The sequence below is a fragment of the Leishmania donovani genome, chromosome 19 (assembly GCF_000227135.1).
Source record: "Leishmania donovani BPK282A1 complete genome, chromosome 19".
In the NCBI taxonomy this organism is placed as follows: domain Eukaryota; phylum Euglenozoa; class Kinetoplastea; order Trypanosomatida; family Trypanosomatidae; genus Leishmania; species Leishmania donovani.
Window position 1 is genome coordinate 344,628 of NC_018246.1, and position 21,114 is coordinate 365,741.

General features: G+C 59.6%; 7 protein-coding genes across 7 annotated transcripts; all 7 read left to right on the forward strand.

The window, feature by feature from the left end:
• Positions 1-209: 209 nt before the first annotated feature.
• On the forward strand, positions 210-2,435 carry LDBPK_190790 (signal recognition particle protein, putative; the record flags this gene model as incomplete). The annotated part of the gene is made up of 1 exon (XM_003860209.1): positions 210-2,435. The coding sequence occupies one exon, from the start codon at positions 210-212 to the stop codon at positions 2,433-2,435; it is 2,226 nt and encodes a 741-aa protein (XP_003860257.1).
• Positions 2,436-3,287: 852 nt separating this feature from the next.
• On the forward strand, positions 3,288-5,126 carry LDBPK_190800 (ATP-binding cassette protein subfamily F, member 2, putative; the record flags this gene model as incomplete). Its single annotated transcript, XM_003860210.1, has 1 exon — positions 3,288-5,126. The coding sequence occupies one exon, from the start codon at positions 3,288-3,290 to the stop codon at positions 5,124-5,126; it is 1,839 nt and encodes a 612-aa protein (XP_003860258.1).
• A 2,761-nt stretch (positions 5,127-7,887) lies between these two features.
• Positions 7,888-10,497, forward strand: LDBPK_190810 (hypothetical protein, conserved; the record flags this gene model as incomplete). Its single annotated transcript, XM_003860211.1, has 1 exon — positions 7,888-10,497. One exon carries the CDS (start codon positions 7,888-7,890, stop codon positions 10,495-10,497), a length of 2,610 nt encoding a protein of 869 aa, XP_003860259.1.
• Positions 10,498-12,886: 2,389 nt separating this feature from the next.
• LDBPK_190830 (hypothetical protein) lies at positions 12,887-13,009 on the forward strand (the record flags this gene model as incomplete). Its single annotated transcript, XM_003860212.1, has 1 exon — positions 12,887-13,009. The coding sequence occupies one exon, from the start codon at positions 12,887-12,889 to the stop codon at positions 13,007-13,009; it is 123 nt and encodes a 40-aa protein (XP_003860260.1).
• A 757-nt stretch (positions 13,010-13,766) lies between these two features.
• Positions 13,767-14,177, forward strand: LDBPK_190840 (ATG8/AUT7/APG8/PAZ2, putative; the record flags this gene model as incomplete). Its single annotated transcript, XM_003860213.1, has 1 exon — positions 13,767-14,177. The coding sequence occupies one exon, from the start codon at positions 13,767-13,769 to the stop codon at positions 14,175-14,177; it is 411 nt and encodes a 136-aa protein (XP_003860261.1).
• Positions 14,178-16,939: 2,762 nt separating this feature from the next.
• LDBPK_190850 (ATG8/AUT7/APG8/PAZ2, putative) lies at positions 16,940-17,209 on the forward strand (the record flags this gene model as incomplete). Its single annotated transcript, XM_003860214.1, has 1 exon — positions 16,940-17,209. The coding sequence occupies one exon, from the start codon at positions 16,940-16,942 to the stop codon at positions 17,207-17,209; it is 270 nt and encodes an 89-aa protein (XP_003860262.1).
• A 1,462-nt stretch (positions 17,210-18,671) lies between these two features.
• On the forward strand, positions 18,672-20,693 carry LDBPK_190870 (folate/biopterin transporter, putative; the record flags this gene model as incomplete). The annotated part of the gene is made up of 1 exon (XM_003860215.1): positions 18,672-20,693. The coding sequence occupies one exon, from the start codon at positions 18,672-18,674 to the stop codon at positions 20,691-20,693; it is 2,022 nt and encodes a 673-aa protein (XP_003860263.1).
• Between the last annotated feature and the right edge of the window lie 421 nt (positions 20,694-21,114).

The window sequence follows — 21,114 nt, forward strand, 5'->3', positions numbered from 1 at the left end:
ACACACACACACGCACGCACGCACGCACGCTCCCATCCGACCCCTCGTTCCTTGCACGCGCGCGCTCTTTACTTTGGTCAACGCACAAGTCCTACCATTTTCAACGAAGCTCTGTGGGTCTCTGTGCACCCTCTAGCGCTCTTCTGTCTTTTCACTGCTCCTCTCCGGACCCCTCGCCTCACACCCTCCCACACCGTCAACCGACGTCCATGTCCGAGGTGTTAAAGCTGGAAAAGACGCTGCGGAAGCAGACGACGTCCGACGACGTGCAAGCTTCCAAAATCGCCTCCACGGCGGAACGCATCTTGTCCTTGCAGCCGAACCACGTGTACGCGATGCAGTGCAAGTCTGTCGCCCTGCTCCACAGCGGGCGGTTCGCTGCTGCGCTGAGCGTGCTAGAAAACCTCCAGCTCGAGGCAACGCCCTTCAAAAACAGCGCGACCTTCCACCTGCACAAGGCCTACTGCCATTACCGTCTCATGCAATACACTGAGGCCAGGGCGGAGCTGCAAGAGCGGCAGCAAAGGGGGCCCATGTCCGCGGCGGCCCGCCACCTGCTGGCCCAGATCCACTACAACCTCGAGGAGTACGCCGAGGCGGCCGCCATGTACGCGGAACTCGTAGCCGACGGTGCCTACCGCGACGACGTGGAGAAACAGGAGCTGCTCACCAACTACACGGCCTCTCTATCCGCCTGTGCGCCGGAGAAGGTTGCGGCGGTGGTGCGTGATGAGGCGGACGAGAAGACACCTGACCTGCTCTTTAATCTTGCCACCGCTCAGGTGGAAGCGCAAAACTACGAGGCCGCGCAGGCCACTCTACTCCAAGCAGAGCAACTGTGTGCTGCCATCTTCCCGAAGAGCAAGCTGCGCTCTCTGAAAGATGCGCTTGCTGCTAGCAGTGAGGTGCTGCAGGCACAGCTCGGCGTCCAGCTCGGGGCACCGACGAGCATCGGTGGTAGCAGCTCTATCGCCACCTCACCGGAGCGCTGTTTCTTCAACGAGGTGTGCAGCAACTGGGTGCAGCAGGCGTACGTTGCCTTCATGCGGCACCGCGAAGATGACGCGCGACGCATTGTTGATCTGATCCTCACGTGCAAGCCGAGCTCCGCCGTCACGAGCGCCGTCGCCGGCATTCTGTATACGGCCCTGCAGCGCAGCGCGGACTTCTTCGACTCACACCGCAAGCTCAAGGCGGCCCAGCACGTCAAGGTGTTGCCGCGCCTCACATCGAAGCAGCTCATCGCCGTTCAGTACAACACGGCCCTGCTGCAGCTGAGCGCCGGCGCCCTCGACCGTTGCACCCGCACAGTAGAGCAGATGGAGAAGGCGCACCCTAACAACGAGCTGACGCACTCGCTGCGTCTCGTGCTGGCCGTGCGCGAGCTCAAGAAGAAGAAGCCCCTGCCAGCGAACTCGCCGTCGTCGGCCTCGAGGCCCACAAGGACCGCGACGGACAGCGCGCGTGACGTACAGGAGTGCGTGCGCAACTACGAAGCGGAGGCTACGCGGCACCAGGGTGCTGGGAGCTCGGAGGCCGGAAACCGGAAGCGCCATCGCTTCCTGCAGCTCATCACTGCCCAGCTCTTCCTCGAACAGGGCGACCTGGCGCACGCCGTGGAGACGCTGAAAGCGCTGGAGGACTCCACAGTGGCGCGGCGTCCGACGACGGTGATGACGATGGCCGCCTGGGAGGCGCAGATTGGCGACGTCAACGCTGCCATGGCGTTGCTGCGCGAGCGGCTCACTGCCACGACTTGTGGCTACTCTATCGCTGTAAAGAAGGCAGTATTGCTCTGGGCCGTCCAGGACCTCGCCATGGCTCGCGGCCACTACGCTGCTGTGGGGCAGCTGCTCAAAGCGGTGCAAGCTGCGGACGCAAGCCTGGAGAAGGACCGCGAGGTGACGGCGTTGCTGGTCATATGTCTCGCCGAAACGGACTTGGCTGCGGCGAAGCGCGTCATTGCCACCCTCGACGCGGACGCCGCGGCGGCGCTGAGCGGCGCTGGCAGCAACAGTCACACCGCCCCGTCGGATAAGCAGATCGAGGCGCTGGTGCGCGGGAATCCCGGCGCCGCCGCCATGAGCGAACTGGGGTATCGTCGCGTGACGGCGGTGGATCAGGAGGGCGCTGCCGCTGATGGAGGCCGCGCCGCCAGTGGTGCTGGCCTGCCGCAGCGCCGTCGCCGCGCCATGCGTCGCCCTGCGAAGAACATGGATGGCAAGCCAGACCCTGAGCGCTGGATCCCGATGTCGTTGCGCTCCTACATCAAGGATCTGCCGGAGCGACGCAAGAAGGAGCTGAGGCGGCTGCGCGCCTTCGACCAGGAGCAGAAGCGCCGTGCCGCAGCAGCGGCAAGCCACAAGCAGAAGAAGGACGAGCAACTTCAGCGGCAACATGTGGCAGAGGCCTCCCCCGTCGCCTCAGCTGCGTAAAACGGCGATGGGCTTCGCGCGTGGTGACTTTCTGTCTGTTAATGTTGCCGACGGCCTGTCTTATCTGTAATGGATCTCTCGTGTGGCCATTTATAATGCTGTCATGGCTCACTGTTTCTGTCCTGCGCCTCCCGCTTGCGCAGCTCACACAGCGGAGCTAGGTACAGTGTGTTCCCTGTGCTGGCACACTGCCGAAGTCGTTTTCCTTGGCTGTTGTCTATGAATGTGTGTGTGTGTGTCTCCCGCCCCACCGCCATCATCACGACCACGATTGTGAGTGGATTGCACGAGGTCAAACTGCCAAAAACCGATCAAAGAGCTCCTGTGGAGTAGTCTCTTGCCCCTCTCTCGCTCGGGTGCAACACTTCTTTTCGGTGACGGCACACTCAGGGGGAGTGCCGTTGGAGGTGAAGGATATGTCGGCTGTGTGTGTGTGTGTGTGTGTGTAGTGTATATAGCTTCTCATTGGAGGGAGACGCACCCCTCCCCCTCCCCCTTCTCCACCCTTCTCGATCTGTCTTCTCCGCGCTGACGACTGCTGCGCGCACCACAACCCTCACGTATGTGTACGTGTACGCGTGCCCCCGCGAAGGTTCTCGATTTGGTTCACACACACACACGTGCACAATACAAACACACGTAAGCACACATCGCTCCCTACCCCTGCCCCCTTCCCCCTTACGTTTGCCATCCCTGCTCGGGTGTGTGCTGCATTGTTTCTCCCCTCCCCTCCCCCCCCCAAAACAAAAAACACACGCCAACTGCAGCACGCACAGAGTTACCGGCCGCGCTCATCCGCTCTCCGGAAAGTGGCCGCTCATCGACGAAGCTGATAAACGAAGTGCAGCCACAATGGGAAAGCCAAAGTACCTCAAAAAGAAGCAGGCCGCCGCCGCCGCAGGCTCCGAGGAAGGCGCGGACAAGGACGTGGGTGACAACACTGAGAGCACAAACGGTTCGCCGACGACGGCGAACGCGCTTGGCAAGAAGTCGGAAGCGGCCAAGGAGGAGCCGCACAGCTCCGGAGCCATGGTTTCCTTTGCCAACCCCGTCTACCGCCAAGGCGTGAACGACATACTCGTCGAGAAGCTTGACATCAGCTATCAGGGCAACGCCATCCTGGAGAACGCGACGCTCAACCTCGTGAGCGGGCACCGCTACGGCCTCGTGGGCCCAAACGGGTGCGGCAAATCGACGTTGCTGCGCGTGCTGGGCTGCCATGAGATTCCCTTCCCGTCGCACGTGGACCGCTACTACGTTTCCCAAGAGGTGGAGGCCTCCGACATGTCCGCGCTGGACGCCGTGCTCGCCGTCGACAAGGAGCGCGAGAAACTCGAGTCGGAGATGGAGGATCTGGCGCTCGGTGACCAGGAGGACCCGCACGTGCTGAGCCGTCTGGATGACATCTACAAGCGTCTCGACGAGCTCGACGCCGACACGGCGGCCGCGCGCGCTGGCAAGATTTTGTTCGGTCTCGGCTTTACGAAGGAGATGCAGCGGCGCCCGACGAAGGCGTTCTCCGGCGGTTGGCGTATGCGCATCTCGCTGGCGCAGGCGCTGTTCATCAACCCCACCGTGCTACTGCTGGATGAGCCGACGAACCACCTAGATATCGAGGCCGTTGTGTGGCTCGAGAACTACCTCAGCAAGTTCAAGAAGACGCTCTTCATGGTGTCACACTCGCAAGACTTCATGAACAACGTCTGCACGGACATCTGCCACATGCACCTGAAGAAGCTTAACTGCTACGACGGCAACTACGACCAGTATTGCATCACCCGGGAAGAGAAGGAAAGCAACCAGATAAAGAAGTACCAATGGGAGCAGAACCAGATCAAGAACATGAAGGATTACATTGCTCGCTTCGGTCACGGTAGTGCCAAGCTCGCCCGTCAGGCGCAGTCCAAGGAGAAGACGCTGGCGAAGATGACCCGCGGCGGTCTCACGGACGCGGTCGTCAAGGACAGCCGCATCAACTTCGAGTTCCCGTGCGCCGGCCCGCTGCCACCGCCGATGCTGCAATTCCGAGAGGTCTCCTTCAACTACCCGGGTCGCCCGTCCCTCTTCACGAACCTCGATCTCGGCGTCAACATGGATTCCCGCATATGTCTCGTTGGCCCCAACGGTGCTGGTAAGACGACTCTGACGAAGCTCATGTGCCGCGAGCTGGAGCCGACCGCCGGGTACGTAGCGAAGAACGCGCACTGCGTCATGGCCCGCTTCCACCAGCACTTTGTGGACCAAATCAACATGGATCTGACGCCGCTGGAGTGGATGTCGCAGGAATACCCGGAGGTGACGCAGCCGCCGATTTTGCGCAGTGCCCTGGGCCGCTTTGGCGTGTCTGGCAAAGCGCAGATGACGCCGATGAAGACGCTCTCGGACGGGCAGAAGTCGCGTGTGGTGTTCGCGTGGATGGCATACAAGCGCCCGCACTTTATGATTCTCGATGAGCCGACGAACCACCTGGACATCGAGTCCATCGACGCCCTCGCCGACGCCATCAACAGCTTCGAGGGTGCCGTCGTGGTCGTCTCGCACGACCTGCGGCTCCTGGCGCAGATCGCCGATGAAATCTGGATCGTTGAGAAGGGCGAAGCAAAGCGCTTTAATGGCGACATTGCCGACTACAAGGAGCACGTGCAAAATGAGGTGAGCCGCATGATGCAGAGCTACGCGGCCTCGCTGTAACGACAAGGGCAGCGCGAAACGAAGGCGGCACCGCGCACTCACGAGGACGCGGTGCAGTTTCTGGTGTGCTGTCTTCGCCTCCCTTCTCTTTTTGCCATCACGAGCCGGGTATGGCGGGGAGGAGAGAGGCAGGAGAAGGCGCCGCGTGTCGCGTGAAGCGCGGTGCGCTGAGTCTGTCGATTCCCTTGTTTCTTTCTCGCACGCGCGCAACAAACCGTGAGCCACCGCGCCAAGGGGGAGGGCGAGGCTCTTTTTGCCCCTTTGCCGGGATACCCTTCCTTTCTCGCCAGCCCTGTACTTGAGGAGGGGTGGGGCGCAGAGGCCAAGTTCACGGTAACTTGTCGTGTGAGTCGCCTAAAAGGTTGGCGCAGTGTAGCAAGGCTGGGCGCGGGTTTGGAAGAGGAGGGGGCTATGGAGCGAAGAGAAACCTGCTTTACCAGTGTTCCCGACGCACCTCAACGCCCCCTCTACCTTGCTTGCGCTCCGATGCGCCGCTCGCCCAGCGCACTCCCTCTTGCCCGTGCCACGCGACAAGCTTTATAACTCTTCTTCTGTGTCCGTCTCGCTCGCTCGCTCTCTATTCATTGTCTCCACTCAACTACCGCCTTCCTCGAGGTGATGGTGCGCGTGCGTCTTTGTTGCGTAACGAAACAGCGCCGTTGTCGCGCTCCTTTTCTTGTGTGTGTGTGTGCTCCGAGAAGGGTGGGAGGGGGGGGGAGAAAGAGCGGAGTAGTCTAGGAAGGAGGGCACATTGTGCGCGTGTCGAAGTGCATAACGGGTGGCAGGAAGAGCAGTGAGGATGGGCAGCCAAAAAGATGATAAGTCCTACCTCCCTCTCCCTGTTTCACGGCGACACGCTGGGGAGGGGGGAAGGGGGCACAGGGAGGCAATGCGCGGTGTGCTGTAACCAGAGAATGCCCTCACACTCTTTCGTCTTATCGCATGCTCGGCAGCGGTGTCGTGCGAAGGGTGTGGTGGGGTCGGGGTGCATCCGTGCGCGTCGATTGTTTTTCAATTCTTTGGAAACCAAAGGGCGCTCTTCGCCTGACATGTTTGGAGCTTCGTCGCCCGCTCCCCCCCCCCCTCCACCACCCCTCTCTCGCCCCTCCCCTTCACGAGCGAGGGACTGCTCTTCTCGCAAAGGGGAGGGAAGGGGGGAGGTGGATATCCCTGTCACCGTTGTTGTTTTCGTTTTGGTTGTGACGTTTCTTGTTTGCTGTTGTGTATTTGTATGTGACTCGTTATGTTAAGTGCTCGTTCCCTCTGTGTGTGTGTCTGTGTTTTCTCTCCTGTTGTCCGCCCCCTCCTTCACCACCATCACGCCGACCCCCGCGTGCCACGTGCACCTCCGGTGTTTCAGTGAACACAAGCACGAAGAGAAAGAAGAGAAACACCTGCGCGTGTGTTTGCGGCTCCTGGTCGTCGTCTCTACGAGAATGTATCGTGTACTCGTGCGAGCGTGGTGTTGGATGGAGAGGATTTGAAGAACAAGGTGTCGAGATGTTGTGTGACATCCACGCCTTTTAGTGCGTTCCTCCCCCCCCATTCCTTCTTCCCTCCTTTCCTACCCGACAGCCTCGCTTCGCGACAGCGACGAGAGAGACGCCAAGATATGACGGTGCACGCAGCATGTCCCGAAGCGAAGGCGACACCATCTAAGGACGCGTGAAACGACTAAGCATACCAGAACGTAAGATTGCATGCAAACGCATTGTGCGCCGCGCCATTGGAGTTCAGGCGACACACACATGCGGCGGGGGGGGGACAACGGCGTAGCGTTCGACAAACGCGAAAAACGGCGCTGCATCCCCTTTGTTTTTCGGGGACCGCCGTCGACATTCAGCGCGGAGCTGAAGAGGAAGGAATAAGACGACCTCTCCGGAATGGGTGCGTGTGCGCTGCCATTGTGTGTGTCCCGTAGGATGCTGTTGTTGTTGCTCACAGCCGCACCCTCTCCCTTCTCTTCGCGTCGCTTCGCCACCCCACCCCCTCTGCTCTTCACTGACGCATAGGGGTACATCTGTGCAGGAGGCACGCACAATGGTGCGCTGACGGCCTCCGTTGCGTATTCGGCGACTCTCCGGCTCTCATGTCCCTCCCTTTTGTGATCGCTGTCCCTCCTCTCCTGCTTCTCCGTTGACTCAGCGCGTGACTGAGTACATATAGGTGCACATCCTTCCGATATATAGGCATTGAAGGCGCGCGCCGTGCTTAAATTTCGCGGCGGTGGTGCTTGGCCCTAGTCCGTCGCCCACTTCTATCTTGTTGGTGTGCATGCCCGCCGACGAATTCAACTTGGTCGTCAATCACCAGGACCATCCACCACCCTCCCCCCCCCCCACAGACACGCGCACACGGCGCCCTTGCGCTTCTTATTCCACACCCCTTCCCCTTGCCCTTTTTGCCCCTCCTCTCCCCCTTGCAGCGGAGGTTTGGGTTCAAGTCCTTCCCACCCCACCCATCACACGCACAGATTGGCACACAGCGAGTCAAGGAGAACCGAGAAGGAAGAAACAACACGCCAAAAGAGGGGAACCATCGCAGCACGAGTACGGGCGCATACGCTCACACGGCCCTCACCCCCTCGTGCCGAGGGTTCAGCGCCTCCCTCTCTGGCTCTCTGCTTTTCATCTTGCGGTGCATATTGCGTGCGCGCGTGTGTGTGTGCCTTGTCGCGGGACGCTTCGCCGCTCTCCGTTTTTTGCCGTCCGCGCTTCCACTGACTCTCCCCTCCCTCTTTGCCTTTGCCTTCACGGAAGCCATGCCTGTCCACTACAGCGAAGCTGTGGAGCGGGCCATGGCGGAGGTGTGCCCGCCGCGCGACGCATTGGACGCCGCCGACTTTGACCCTGTAGTCTACCTGAACAGTCGCTTCCCTGACGAGGCAAGTCTCGGGGCGCTGCCAGCCTTTCTCGATGAGGCGAACGAGCGCCTCCGCAAGACGGAGAATCAGCTGCTGAAGGCGGTGGAGCAGCAGGCGAGCAACGCGACGAGCGCGGAGAGCGACCTCAAGGGCGCAAAGGAGGCGGTGGCGCAGCTTTACGTGCGTGTGTCGGAAATCAGGACGCAAGCGTCCGACAGCGAGGAAATAGTGAAGGACCTGTGCCAGAACATCCGCGAGCTCGATGTGGCCAAGACAAACCTCACGTCCAGCATCAACACGCTGCGCTCTGTGCAGCTGTGGATGCTGCAACTGCAGGTACTCTCTTCGTCTTTTGAAAAGCGCCGCTTCTCACAAGCGCGTGATGCCTTGCAGGAGGCTCTAAAGTACTCTGCCATGTTCGCGAAGATGAAGGACATCCCGAAAGTGAAGGAGCTCAACGACAAGCAGACCCAGCTGTGCCGGCAGGCGGAGTACTACATTCGCAACACCGTCTTTGGTGAAGTGAACTTGGAAGCGATGGACGATAGTCGGATGGCTGAAGCGTGCGCCGTAGTGGACCTCATGGAGGAGGAGAGCAAGAAGAAGCTGCGAGATCGCTTCATCGACAAGCTCCTCGAGTGCTACTCGCTGCGCTTCAAACGCGGCACCGACGAAGCCAAGCTGGAGCGGACGGAGCGGCGCTACGTGTTCCTGCGCGGGCTGCTGGAGCGCTACGACAGCGTCTTCAAGAACGTCTTCCCGCGGCACTGGTGCGTGCCGCAGGAGCTGTGTGTAACTTTTTGCCTGCACACAAAGCAGGAGCTCGACTACGCGCTGCGCGAGGCCGCCAACAAGATCGACGTGGTCGTGCTCACATATGTCATTCAAAAGACGATCGACATCGAGCGCGACCTCACCCAGATGATGACGTGGAAGGACGAGTTTGCCATCAAGCGGAAACTGCCGGTGTACAAGTACAACGGCATGATCCTCTCCGCCTTCAAGGCGCACATGGGACTCCTCGTGCAAAACGAGGACCGGCTCATGCGGGAGGCCCTGGCGCAGCCGCTTATCGGCAGCGGCGACTCGCTGTGCCCCGGCTGGAACAGCATCGACGAGGAGACGCGCAGCGGCACCTACCTTCCTATCGCTGAGGACATCTTCGTCTTCATCAAGGAGAGTCTTAAGCGGGCGCTGCGCATCGCGCAGCAGGATGTCCTCCTCGAGATGGCCGAGGTGTGGCGTCGCCATCTTATCGAACTCGCGCAAGCGGTGAGCGCGCTCTTGCCCAACCCGGCCTCCAGCCCCCTCGAGCGGCGACGTGCCTGCATCATCTTGAACACGGCTGACCTATGCCAGTCCACGAGTCAAGACCTGGGCGATGAGGTGTGCGCGCGCAGCGAGGCGCCGCCGCGCGAGGTGGCGTTCGACCAGGTGAAAGAGGCCTTCTCCACCGTCTACACAAAGTCGATTCAGTCGATTCTGCAGGGGCTTGAGCTGCAGCTGGCGCCCATGCTCGTGGACTACGGCAACGGCGGGTTTCTCCCCAAAAAGGGCACGGCGGCCCACGGCGCCAACGGTGGTGGCGCGGCGGATGAGTCAAAGCTGGTGCGCGACATCACGGCAACGGTACACGACGCATTCTTGAGCTGCGCTGCCGTGATGCCGCCGACAGCGCTGCGCTTTCTTCTGGACAAGATGGCAGCAACGTTCATTCCAGAGTACGGCAACACGCTCTACCGTCTGCGCAGGCTGCCGGATGATGGCATCAGCTGCATGCGTGTCGACGCGGCAGCGCTGGAGAAGACATTCTTGCAGCTGCCCAACTACAACGATCCTGCTCGCTTTCCCGCGTCGGCGCTGACGGGGTACGTGCGCCTGGTGCGCAAGGAGTTTGACCAACTGAATCGTGCGCTGAAGGTGCTGCAGGTCGACGCGCGCACCGACGCCTTCATTGAGGTCTACTACGAAGTGGTTCTGCCGGAGAATCGCTCGATCCACAACTTTGTCCGCCTGGTCGAGCTTAAGGGACTGCGGCGCGAGGATGTGCGGGCGTGGGTGGCCACCCTGTCGAAGCGTGGCGTCGTGGAGGCGACGAAGCGGGACTTCCAACGCGAGGCGTCGCTCGGGCTCTCCACTGGCGTGTCCTCCGGCGCCGCAGGGGGTGGCGCGTCCATCGCCAGCGGCGTTAGTCTGAACTTTGCAGCGCTCTTCACACGTGATGCATCCGCCTCGCTGGCGCCACCGCGACTCCCCAACGCGAGCTCGGCAGTGTTGCCAGCCACCGGTGGTCATTTTTCCCTGTCCAACCTTGTCTCCACCATCGGCGGCGGTGGAATGAACGGCGCAGCAGCGAGCAGCGACGGCGCAGGTGGGACGGCCGCGACCGCCGAAGACGGTGCCGCGGAGGAGGAGAGGCTCGGGTCTATCTTTACCACAATGGCGCGCAGCACGGCCACCTCCATGAACTTCTTGAACAAGCTCAAGCGTGGTGACGGAAAGCAGTGACGCGGGCGGCATGAGGCGCGGCGTGCAACACTCCCTCGGTCGGCCACGACAGAGAAGTGACTGCACAGCCCACGCGGCGCTATTCACGTGGGCCGCATGACGCCAACGAGGCAATCACACCCCGGACATGTGGCAGCGCGGGCTTTTCGAGTGTTTCCTTGTTTTCTTTGCCCTTTGTTTCCTCCTGTTGCGTTGTGACGTGCAGGCGCGGGTGGTGGACACGGTGCCGATGCACACCAGAAAAAGTCTACGTGTGGCGTGCCTGTCGTTCTTTGGCGCCCTTTTCCCGCGACGTGGGAGACTTGGCCGACGACGGGGTGAAGGAAACGAAACGACGGCGCACGCCGCACACACTCTGCTTCCTCTCTCTTGTCCCACAGCTGCACGCAAACGGTGGAAGTTTGGTTGCACGCTCTCTATATATCCTTGTCTAGACACGTCGTCGATGCACACCGGGGCTGTGCTTCGCTGGGATTCAGTAAAGCGCGAGCTGCCGAGACAGCGAAGAAAAGGCCTCTGTCATGATTGCGGTACGAAAGGGAGCCCCACGGCCGCGTTCTGAACCGATTCGTACCTATTCAGCATACATGAAAGCACTCAAGTTACCACAAACACACGCGCGCGCTTGAATACAAGACTATCATCATTACTAATGGCGCCAACGTACCCCGAGCCTCGTCTCCTACGCACTGAGCCTCCATGCATCTTTCATTCGCCTTGCTCTCTCCGTCCACACCGCCCCTTCTCTTGTTGCTCCACGACCCGCACGCGCACATCCGCCAGCCTGCTCATTGGGATCCACTAAAGACCAAGATACACAAAGCATGCAAGGCCACACACACATTTTATGCAACGCTGCTCCATAGCATTTTTCCGCCTCACCCTCTTCTTGCCCTGCGCTTCGTTGTGAAAGCCCTACCTTTTCGTCCACCACCACCAACCCCGTCCGAACCCTGCATTCACACCTCCCTTGACGATTTCCTTGCCCTTTTCCATCTCACCGAGTCGTTTTCTCCACTTCCTCTTCTTCCTTCCACCCCACCTCCACCCACACACAGCTCTCCGACATCATGTCCGCCTACCACAGCAGCAACCCTGTCGAGGCCCGCCGCGCCGAGTGCGCGCGCCTGCAGGCCAAGTACCCCGGCCACGTCGCCGTGGTTGTCGAGGCGGCCGAAAAGGCCGGCAGCAAGGCGCACTTCCTCGCGCTGCCGCGCGACGCCACCGTCGCCGAGCTCGAGGCGGCCGTGCGCCAGGCGCTCAGCACCAGCGTCAAGAAGGTGACGCTCGCCATCGAGGGCTCCGCCCCGGCGGTGACCGCCGCGGTCGGCGACATCGCCGACGCCTGCAAGCGGGACGACGGCTTCCTGTACGTGAGCGTGCGCACCGAGCAGGCCATGGGCGTATCCGCGACCCTGTGCTTCTCCACTTACTAACGTGCCGGCCAGGAGGCCAACTGCGCACATGCGGCCTCCTGGTGTGGGTGATGCGCTTCATATTCCCATTCTACCTCATGTGGTGAATTTTATATATTTTTTTTATTTCTCCTCTTGTGCGTTTTCTCTCCCACCCGCGTTTCTTTTGGAAGGACGCGCTGTCTCCTACTTGGCGCGCCTGTTGCGGGCGGCGGAAGCCTTTCTGGCTGTCCTGTTGCGCTACCGCTGTTGTGCCGGTGTATGGCAACGCGTACGTGCACCGTGCTGCCCGCGCGGCACACACCGTCCCTCCCTCCATGTGTACATCTCTTCTGTTACCATGTTTTGAAGAAGCGGCCGAATGAAAGAAGCTGTTCAGCCGCTCGCCGCCTGCAGCAAAGGAGAGCTGTGATTCGTGAAGTGCAGCGATGTGGCATACATTGGCAGCAATGAGCGTGCTTTTCGATGCTGGAGGTATCCATCAGGCCCCCGCGCTGCTGCCCTGTGTTTGAGGCCCCCCCCCCACCCACACCCACCCATCCCCTGGATAATCGGCCCCTGCTCTTGTGGGGCTCTTTTCCTGCTGGTGCTCCGTGCCTGTTCTCCAATATTCGCTCTTTTCCTGTCCTCTCCCCCTACCTCACGCAGTCGCGGACATCCTTTACCCTTTCCCGCTTGCCACCAGCGCCACCTCTTCTGGGCATAGCTTCCGTGCACTCGTCTCCTCCCCTCCGCATGCACTGCGCTCGTGTCTGGAAATGTGACGAGGGTCGTATCTCCTCTCGATGCATCGCTTGTTGCTCGCAGCTTACTGACCCGACTCTAGTCGCCTCCACTGGAGCGAGTGCAAGCGGCCGCTGACGGAGCACTCCGGCGCGGTGTCCTTCATGGTGGAGTCAGTCAACGGTCGCATGCTGCCTTTGTGCCCGTGGCGCGACAACTCAGTGGCGGAACTGTAGGCAGTGGTGCGCGGCATGGTGGAGCTGGCAGGCATGAAGCTGGGAATCGTCGTCGGCAATAGGCTCGTGCGAGATTTAGTTCATGGGCAGCACCGACCAGTACCTAAAGAACACCCTAAACCACCCGAGACTTCATGACCAGCCTCTTCCGAGCTGCACTGCCTGTCGTGCAGGCTTGTCACCGCGAAGACGAGGCGCTGGCAGCCTTTCCTCCTGTGAAGCTAACGCGCACCGCAGCGCCACGGACAAGCCGCGGTCCAAAGAAGAACAATAACCACCTCTGCCGTGCGTTTGTTTGGCATCCCAATCTCTTCGCTGGTCGGTTTGATTTCTCTTCGTTTATGTGAGCCCCTTCATGTGTCCGTGCACTGTCTCTGTGTGTACGTCTCTAGCTCTCTCTCGCCCTGCCCCTCTTTCCCTGTGTACATGTTAATGCGTCGCACTACGCCGGTTTTTTCGGGTAGGAAGGAGTTGAGGAAAACAAAACCTTGTGGCACGTTGTCTTGGACTCTCTCGCCTCCACAGCCTCCCATGAGAACTGCTATGCATGCGCGAGCCGACGAGCCTTCTTGGCTTGGCACAGCTGGCCCGCGGAGGCTGCTGTTGTGGGGGTCTACTGAACGACAGTGCGTCCGTCACTCTAGTTGATGCTCCGCGCGTCCAATGCCTGTTTCCTCCCCCCATCCCTCCGATCTCTCTGGCGCACTCCTCCGGTGTCCGTGCATCTGCGAACCGTCCGCGCTCACGCTGGTAGCACCGTTTCCACCACCCCGCCCTATACGGCGCGAACGCACGCCCTTTCCATCCCCCCTTAGCACCTCATCTCGTCTCAGTATTCCTATATCCCCCGCAGTTTGCTTACAGCACCGCAGCCTTTTCTGTCCTCTGCGCCCACATGTCCATGTACCAGTCGTTGATCCCTTCCGACGCGCGCCGTGCGGAGTGCGAGCGTGTGTGCCGCGAGCACCCCGAGCAGCTGCCGGTCGTGGTCGAATCGGCCAACTCGAGCCATGTCCGCTTCCTCGCCGTGCCGCGCGACGCCACCGTGGCTGACCTCGAGGCTGAGGTGCGCCAGACGCTGGGGACGACAAACAAGAAGGTGGCGCTGGCGATCGAGGGCTGCAGTCCTGCTGCGACAACGGTGGTGGGCGACATCTTCGACGCCTGCAAGCAGGTCGACGGCTTCCTCTACGTCTCGTGCGCGCGCGAGCCGTCGATGGGCGCCAAGGACTTTTGCTGTTTTGGCAACACGGGCAAGTACTTCGCGGATATCGAGAATAACCCGAACCTGCTTGGCTCCTTGTAACGCCTACCGGACTCTGTCGCCGGTGATAGCGTTAGTGTTGGCAACGGTAAGCACATTCTGTGGTGAAAGGCTGCTGCGAAAGGATATGCGGTGAGTCCTAGGCACCTGCTGTGTCCTGTCAGGTCGCCTGCCTCAGCCTCTAGCCGCTCACGTGGCACGCATGACCTCTCTGGAGAGTGGTGCTTATATCGCGTGCGCATGGTTTTTTTATCTTTTTCGCGGCACTGATGACCCCACCCCTCCTCATCCCTCCATCACCTGTCTGTCTGTTTCACACACACACACACCAGCCGAGGGCTGGGAATGTGCCGTTAGTGTGTCCAAGTAGAGCAGAAGATGGCAGGCGGATAAAGTGATTGGGTAGAGTGGACAGCGATGGGGTGAGGTGTGGGATGGCCACCGCTGCCCATTTTCCTTCCACGTCCCCCCTCCCACCTGCATTATGATATACATATACACACACACATCTATCTGCATCTCTACATGCTATTGTCGTGCCGTGTTCCTATACATATATATATATATTTGCATGGGTGGCACTGGCGCGTCCTAAAAGGATGCGCTGAACGAAACCCGGGAAATAAAAGGAAAAGTAACATGGAAAACAGAAAAAAGCGGGGAATGACCTGAAAGGTGGCCACTCTTTCTGCCTGCCTGTGTGTCTGTCTGTGTGTGGTGGTGTATTTTCATGGAAAGAACATCTGGTGGTCGGCATTCGTTACTACTCCAGGGCTCCGGGAGAATCAATACGGCCTGGCGAACAGTCTCGGCCACAGTGGGGGGAAGGAGGAGGAGGGTCGGCGTCGATACGAGGGAGGGCAGCTGCTGGAGCCGCGAGCGAGCAGCAACGAAGAAGTTGACGGAAACGAGACAGGGGCGGCCTCTTACTTTTTTTTCGTGAAAGCGTGTCTACTCTGGACCACCACCATATACCGTGCCGCCCCCTCCCCTCCCCTGCTTCCTCTACTCCCTCGTGTGAGCTCTCCCGGCGACGCAGCTGAGGGTGTTAGTAGTAGCTCTGTCTTGCTCGGCCGACGCAGGCACTGTGTTTGCCTTCATAGCGATTAGAGCACTTCATATCGTGCCCCTCGTCTCTTGTGCAGGGGAAAGCCGAGGGCGCGCGGACGTCTCTCTTCTCCCCGCAGCTTTTGGCTGCCTCGCACCCCGCACTCCTTGTGCTCCTCGCATCACTGCGCCCCTTTAGAATCTCTCTCTGCCGCTGTCAGTGTATGTCTGTGTCACTCCTGCAGTGGCTGTGTTCATGTGTTTCGAGCTTGCCCAACGTGCGCATCTCGGGACGCAACGTCTACACTCACGCTACGCCGAAAGCCTCGGTGGTGTGCCGATACGCCAGAGGGGAAAGGGGCAGGGTTCGTTGTTTCTCTCTCCTCTCCCCCTCCTCTACATATTTTTTTTCTTGTGCGTCTACCATTCATTTCAGCTCCGTCTTCTCATTTGGTTTCTTCTCCCCTTTTCGCCTCTCTTGTTTTGTCCGATGTGCGTCAGAGACCTAGCTCATTGTCGATGCCAGTAAGTGTCTGTGTGCACTGTGTGGTGGCTTCCTGTGTCTCCTTGTATATGGGTCTGTCGCAGCAGACACGTATGCAGCGTTTCTCGGGTGTTTCCGCCTACTTTTCCCTTCTGAATGCTGGAGTGAGTGAAGGAAGCTGGAAGCGCTGCTGCACACTCGGGTCTCGTTTCAACACCTTTGGCCTTATCTGGTGGGCTCTGTGGGTGTGTGGGTGTGTGCAACAAGCTCATTTACCCCACCCCCTTTCCCTCTCCCCACTCCCAACCCTCATTCTTGTTCCCTTTCCCGCTCCACGACCCACCCTTTGGGGTCCACTTCATGTGTCCAGTTGCTTCGGCTTGGTCTACTCCTCTTTTTTATTCTTTTTACCTCTCTGTCAGTCTCTCTTCCATTTTCATCATCTATGTGACTCAACCTGTGCTTCTTCCGTGCCGTCCGCCTCCCTGGCGAGCACACGACAGAGGCGTCCTATTTAGTAATCGCTGCGTTTGCGCGCTGGTACCTACTTTCGTCGCTCTTGTTCCATACTGCTGTCCTCGACAGCCGGCCTTCGTGTGGCTGCACTCGGCTTTCCCACCTGGCATTGACCTCCTCTGTAAGCGCGTCCGCCCGCGGTCGCTCGGGCTACATGCATCATTCCTCAACGAATACGCGGTATTCCACAAGATATCCCCCATTCACCCACCAATTTCTCCCCCATCTCTCCGCTTCCACATTCCTCTGCGACCTGCTCACATCTCCGCCCTAGACATTCACACCACGCCACGCCCCCCTCGCGCACCCTGCCTCCCTCCCTACCGCCATACTCGCTCTTCTTTCCCTCCCTCACAGCCCTCGTTCTCTAAATCATGTGCGCCTATCACAGCAGCAACCCTGTCGAGGCCCGCCGCGCCGAGTGCGCGCGCCTGCAGGCCAAGTACCCCGGCCACGTCGCCGTGGTTGTCGAGGCGGCCGAAAAGGCCGGCAGCAAGGCGCACTTCCTCGCGCTGCCGCGCGACGCCACCGTCGCCGAGCTCGAGGCGGCCGTGCGCCAGGCGCTCAGCACCAGCGTCAAGAAGGTGACGCTCGCCATCGAGGGCTCCGCCCCGGCGGTGACCGCCGCGGTCGGCGACATCGCCGACGCCTGCAAGCGGGACGACGGCTTCCTGTACGTGAGCGTGCGCACCGAGCAGGCCATGGGCGCCTTTGCGAGTCCGTGCTTGAGCGTGGCTTAGATGCTTGGCCCCTCCCAATGAGAGCGGTGCTGGTGCGGTCGGCAAGAGCGAGGCGGATCTCATTCATGCTGTCTTCTCCCCATGTTGTCGCGCCCTTCTCGCACTTCTCTCTGCCGCGACCCCGAGTTTTCGTACCTCCCTCTCGCAGCCTCTCTGCTGATGCTCTCGATCTTCCATTCGTTAGTGATGCTCCGCCTGTTGCCTCGGTTCAGCCGACTACACACATTCTGCGTATCCCGGGAATACTGCTGCCGTGGATGGCGCGTGTTTGCTTTTCCTTTCATTGACCCATTTCGTGAGCGGTGTGTGCTTGCATTTGTGTGTACACAAATGTGGACACTCCTGTCGGCGACCTCTGCTTCTCCGCCTTCCGTTCTCGCGTCCTGCGTTGCCGGTGACCCTCCCTTCTCCTGTAGCGACGAGCACACTTTTCTGTGACTGTCGATGATCTCAACCCTGTGCTCTAGCCCCCACATAAAGACTGCCGTCGCTGTGCGTCTGTATGTAGTGTGTGTCGCTACGAGAGTGCGGATGCGGAGGCGGGTGGCGTCACCACACTCCACCGCATGTTTTTCCCTGTTTTCTCTCTTTCTGTTTTTACGCCATGGGTGGGCCGTAACGTCGTCTTCGGTACTTCTTTTACCCAGCGACCTCCGTAGGTGAGAGTGGCACCTGGGACCGTGGCCTGCGAGATGAGTGGCGGCGTTACCTCATCCCGTTCTTGAAGCCCGCGCCCGTGGCCGGTGCGGCATGAGGAGTACACCCACGCGATGCTCGTTGTCCTTTTTCTGTGCCCGCTCTCACTTCCCTGCGCGTTCTCTTGTTTAGGCTCGCAGTCGAGTGTGACTCCATTCTTGTCTTTTGTGTTTTGCCTGCGTTGGCGATCTCCCGGTCCTTTCCACGGAGACCAGCGAGAGACAGGGGCAGGGGGAAATCCGGCGGTGAGGCTCTTCGGTAGCCTCGCCGTCCTCTCCCCTGCTCCCGCTTCCTCCTCTGCCCTGTCTCCCGCATCTCCGCTCCCTCAATGTGCACAGGCTGTCATGCTCCCCCCCCCCGGATATTAAACTCCAAATGGGAAAAGAAAGAGGTGAAGAGAGGCGCCGGCGTGCATTCTCCCGCTCTTGCGCCTCATCCACCAGCGCGTGACGGCGTGTGTACAGTCCTTGTTAGAGAAGGATGGCGCTCGTCTCTCCTTCGCCTGGTCAGCAGACTTCACGGTGTAGTGCTGCGCAACGCATCCCAATGCGTCAGCCTGAGGGCGCCCTCTGCTGCGCGATGCTTGCTGCCGATCAGGCACATACACATATACGTGCTTTTCAAGCAATGAGCTTCCTTCTTTTCTTCACACTCTTTTGATCCCTCCTCCTCCCCATTCTCACCTCTTCGCGTGCCGCGTCGATGCTGACTGCGGGCCTTCTCCTCTATTTGTATCCTCCTTTTGGCCGCCCTCTCTCCTTCAATCATTCTTTTCTTGTTTAAATGGACTCTTCCCTTTCTGCTCTCCTTCATCTACTCACTGACCACTATTACACTCACCTTTTCCCCAACTCTGCGTCCTCACTTCGGGTGTCCTCATCCTTGTTGAAGGAGAGTTAAAGCGAAAGCAGCAAGCGGCGCACTTTCTATTTCGGTTCCTCGACGTTTTTTCTTGTTGTTCTTTCTTTGAGGCCGGCCATCGGCGTTGATCCACCACGGAAACACACGTACACACCACCGAATAAGCCTCACCCTATCCAGTAAGAACTAGCAATGACGTCAGAGTCACACCTTGAGGAGGCGGATGATAACCTCCACAATCGGCACGCCGATACACAGGTCCTCGCTGACGTGGATAACGAGTACTCTGACGAGTATGTCCACCCTGGTGCCCGTCGCCTCTACGTCAAGCTTCCCTTCATGCAGCACATCCCCATCTTCAGCGAGGCCGCCACCTCCTATGGCCCTGGTTGCATTGGGTCACTTGGTATTTGCTACCTCCTGTGTAAGGGTATTGCAAACAGCATTATCGGTTACGCGAAGCAGCCACTCTTCATGAACCGCTACGGTATTAGCGGCCTGCGCTATCAGCGCCTCTCCAGCATTACCTCGATGGGCTGGTCCATCAAGGCCTTTACAGCCATGCTGTGCGACGCCTTCGCCGCCTTCGGGTACACGAAGCGTTGGTACATGTTCGCTTCCTGTCTGCTCGGCGGCGTCTTCGCCCTCATTTTGGGTCTGCTGCCTGCCAAGGAATCGTCCGCGAACACCGCCTGCGCCTTCATCTTCCTTACTGCCTTCAGTAAGGCCAACGTGGATATCCTCTCCGAAGGTCTCTACAGTCGTCTGATGCGCCGTCGGCCCAAGGCTGGTGCCGCGCTGGTGAGCTGGATCTGGTGGTTCATCATGGTGGGTGCCATCATCGCGGCCGCCATCCAGGGACCGCTGTCCGACTCCAGCATGGTACAGGTGGGCATCTTTATCGCTGCCGGCCTGCAGGTGGTTTGTGCGCTGATCTTTTTCTTCAACCTGTACGAGGAGCGCACTAACAGAGTGGAGCGTTGGGAGGATGCGCTTGCGCTGGAGGCGGAGATGCGTGCGGAGCTGGGCATGGACGTGGCAGCAGCGCAGGCTCGGCTGCGTGCTCAGATGCAGCTCGCTCACAAGAGCCCCTGCAGCACCAGCACCGAGGTGGAGCCCATCACCATGCCCATGAAGGATGTCGCTCCCCACGAGGGACAGAGGTTGAAGGTCAGTGGTGCCCTGGTGACGGAGCTGGCTGACACAGCAGAGCAGGATGATGAGGACCTACAGAGCCTCGAAGCGGCGGCGCGCGCTCGCGTGGGTGAGCCCATCACATGCCTCTTCGGGGTCTTTGAGGTCAACAGGGATGTCTTTGGCCGTAACTGGAGGATCTTCGCGTACAGCGTAATCATGACGTGCGCCGTCGTCGCCATGACGTGCGGCAACATTCTTGCCGACACGCTTGGTCTGCTGATCCTCTGCGTCATTGTCTCCGTTGTCTGCTGTGCTGCATCCTTCTGGGCCCTGCCCCTTGTCATCGCCAAGGCGAACGTCTTTGGCTATCTGCAGATGGTCTTCTATCTGCAGCTGCCTGGCGCGCTCGACAGCTTCTACCTCGCTGATGAGGAATGCCTCCCCGGCGGCCCGCACTTCTCGTACACCTTCTACAATACGGTGAGTGCCCTCATCGGCAACGTTGGTGGTCTTGCTGGTATCACCGTATTCAACTACATCTTCTCCAAGCACAGCTACCGGCTGACTCTTGTCGTCACCACCACTGTGCAGATCCTTGCCTCCGTCTTCGATATCATTATGGTGAAGCGCTGGAACATCGCAATTGGCATCCCGGACCGCGCCATGTACATCATGGGCGACGCCGTTGTGTTTCAGGTGTGCTACTATCTGACGTGGATGCCAGTCGTGATTCTGCTCTCGCGCCTGTGCCCTCGCGGCTCGGAGAGCATGGTGTACGCGCTGATGGCTGGTTTTGCCAACCTCGGAGAGACGATGGCGACCTCGATCGGCTCGCTGATCATGGAGTACGCCTGGGGCATCGTGACAACCCCACCGTGCGACTTCAGCAACGTGCCCATGCTCTTGCTTGTGGGCCACATCCTGGCTCCCATTTTGATCATCCCACTCTCCTTGCTGCTGCCGGCAGCGCGTGTCTGCGACGACATCAACGTGGACGGAGAGGCAGTCAAGAGAGAGGCGAAGAAGTACATCTCGCACGACGACAGCGACAGCAGTAGTGCCGCCGGCAAGCATTGAACAAGGAAAAGGCAATCCTTCCGAAAAGAGACTCTGGAACCATAAAGCGGCCATTAGAAGAGACGAGAGTGCAACGTTGCTTCGCCCTCTGTTTTTTCTTCAGGTTTGGCGTTGAAGGGTGTGGGAGCGTTCTCACGCCCTTTTCGCCCTGTTCCAGTTGTGTGATGAGCAGAAGGGGCATCCCAACACTCTCGCCTCCCTGTATGTCCGCTTCCACGTCTTTGGAGCGCTATGTGCACATGCGCATCATCTTCTGGGTCCTTTGTTTTTTTTTTTCTCTCTGTGGTACCTCCTATCCTAGCATCGATGCATCCGACCAACACACACAGCGCCCCCCCCCTCTCTTCCTCATCTCTCAGCATCTCCACATTGCCGTCTTCTCATCCTTTTCTTTTTCGCCTTGTTTGTGCGCGTGTGCGTT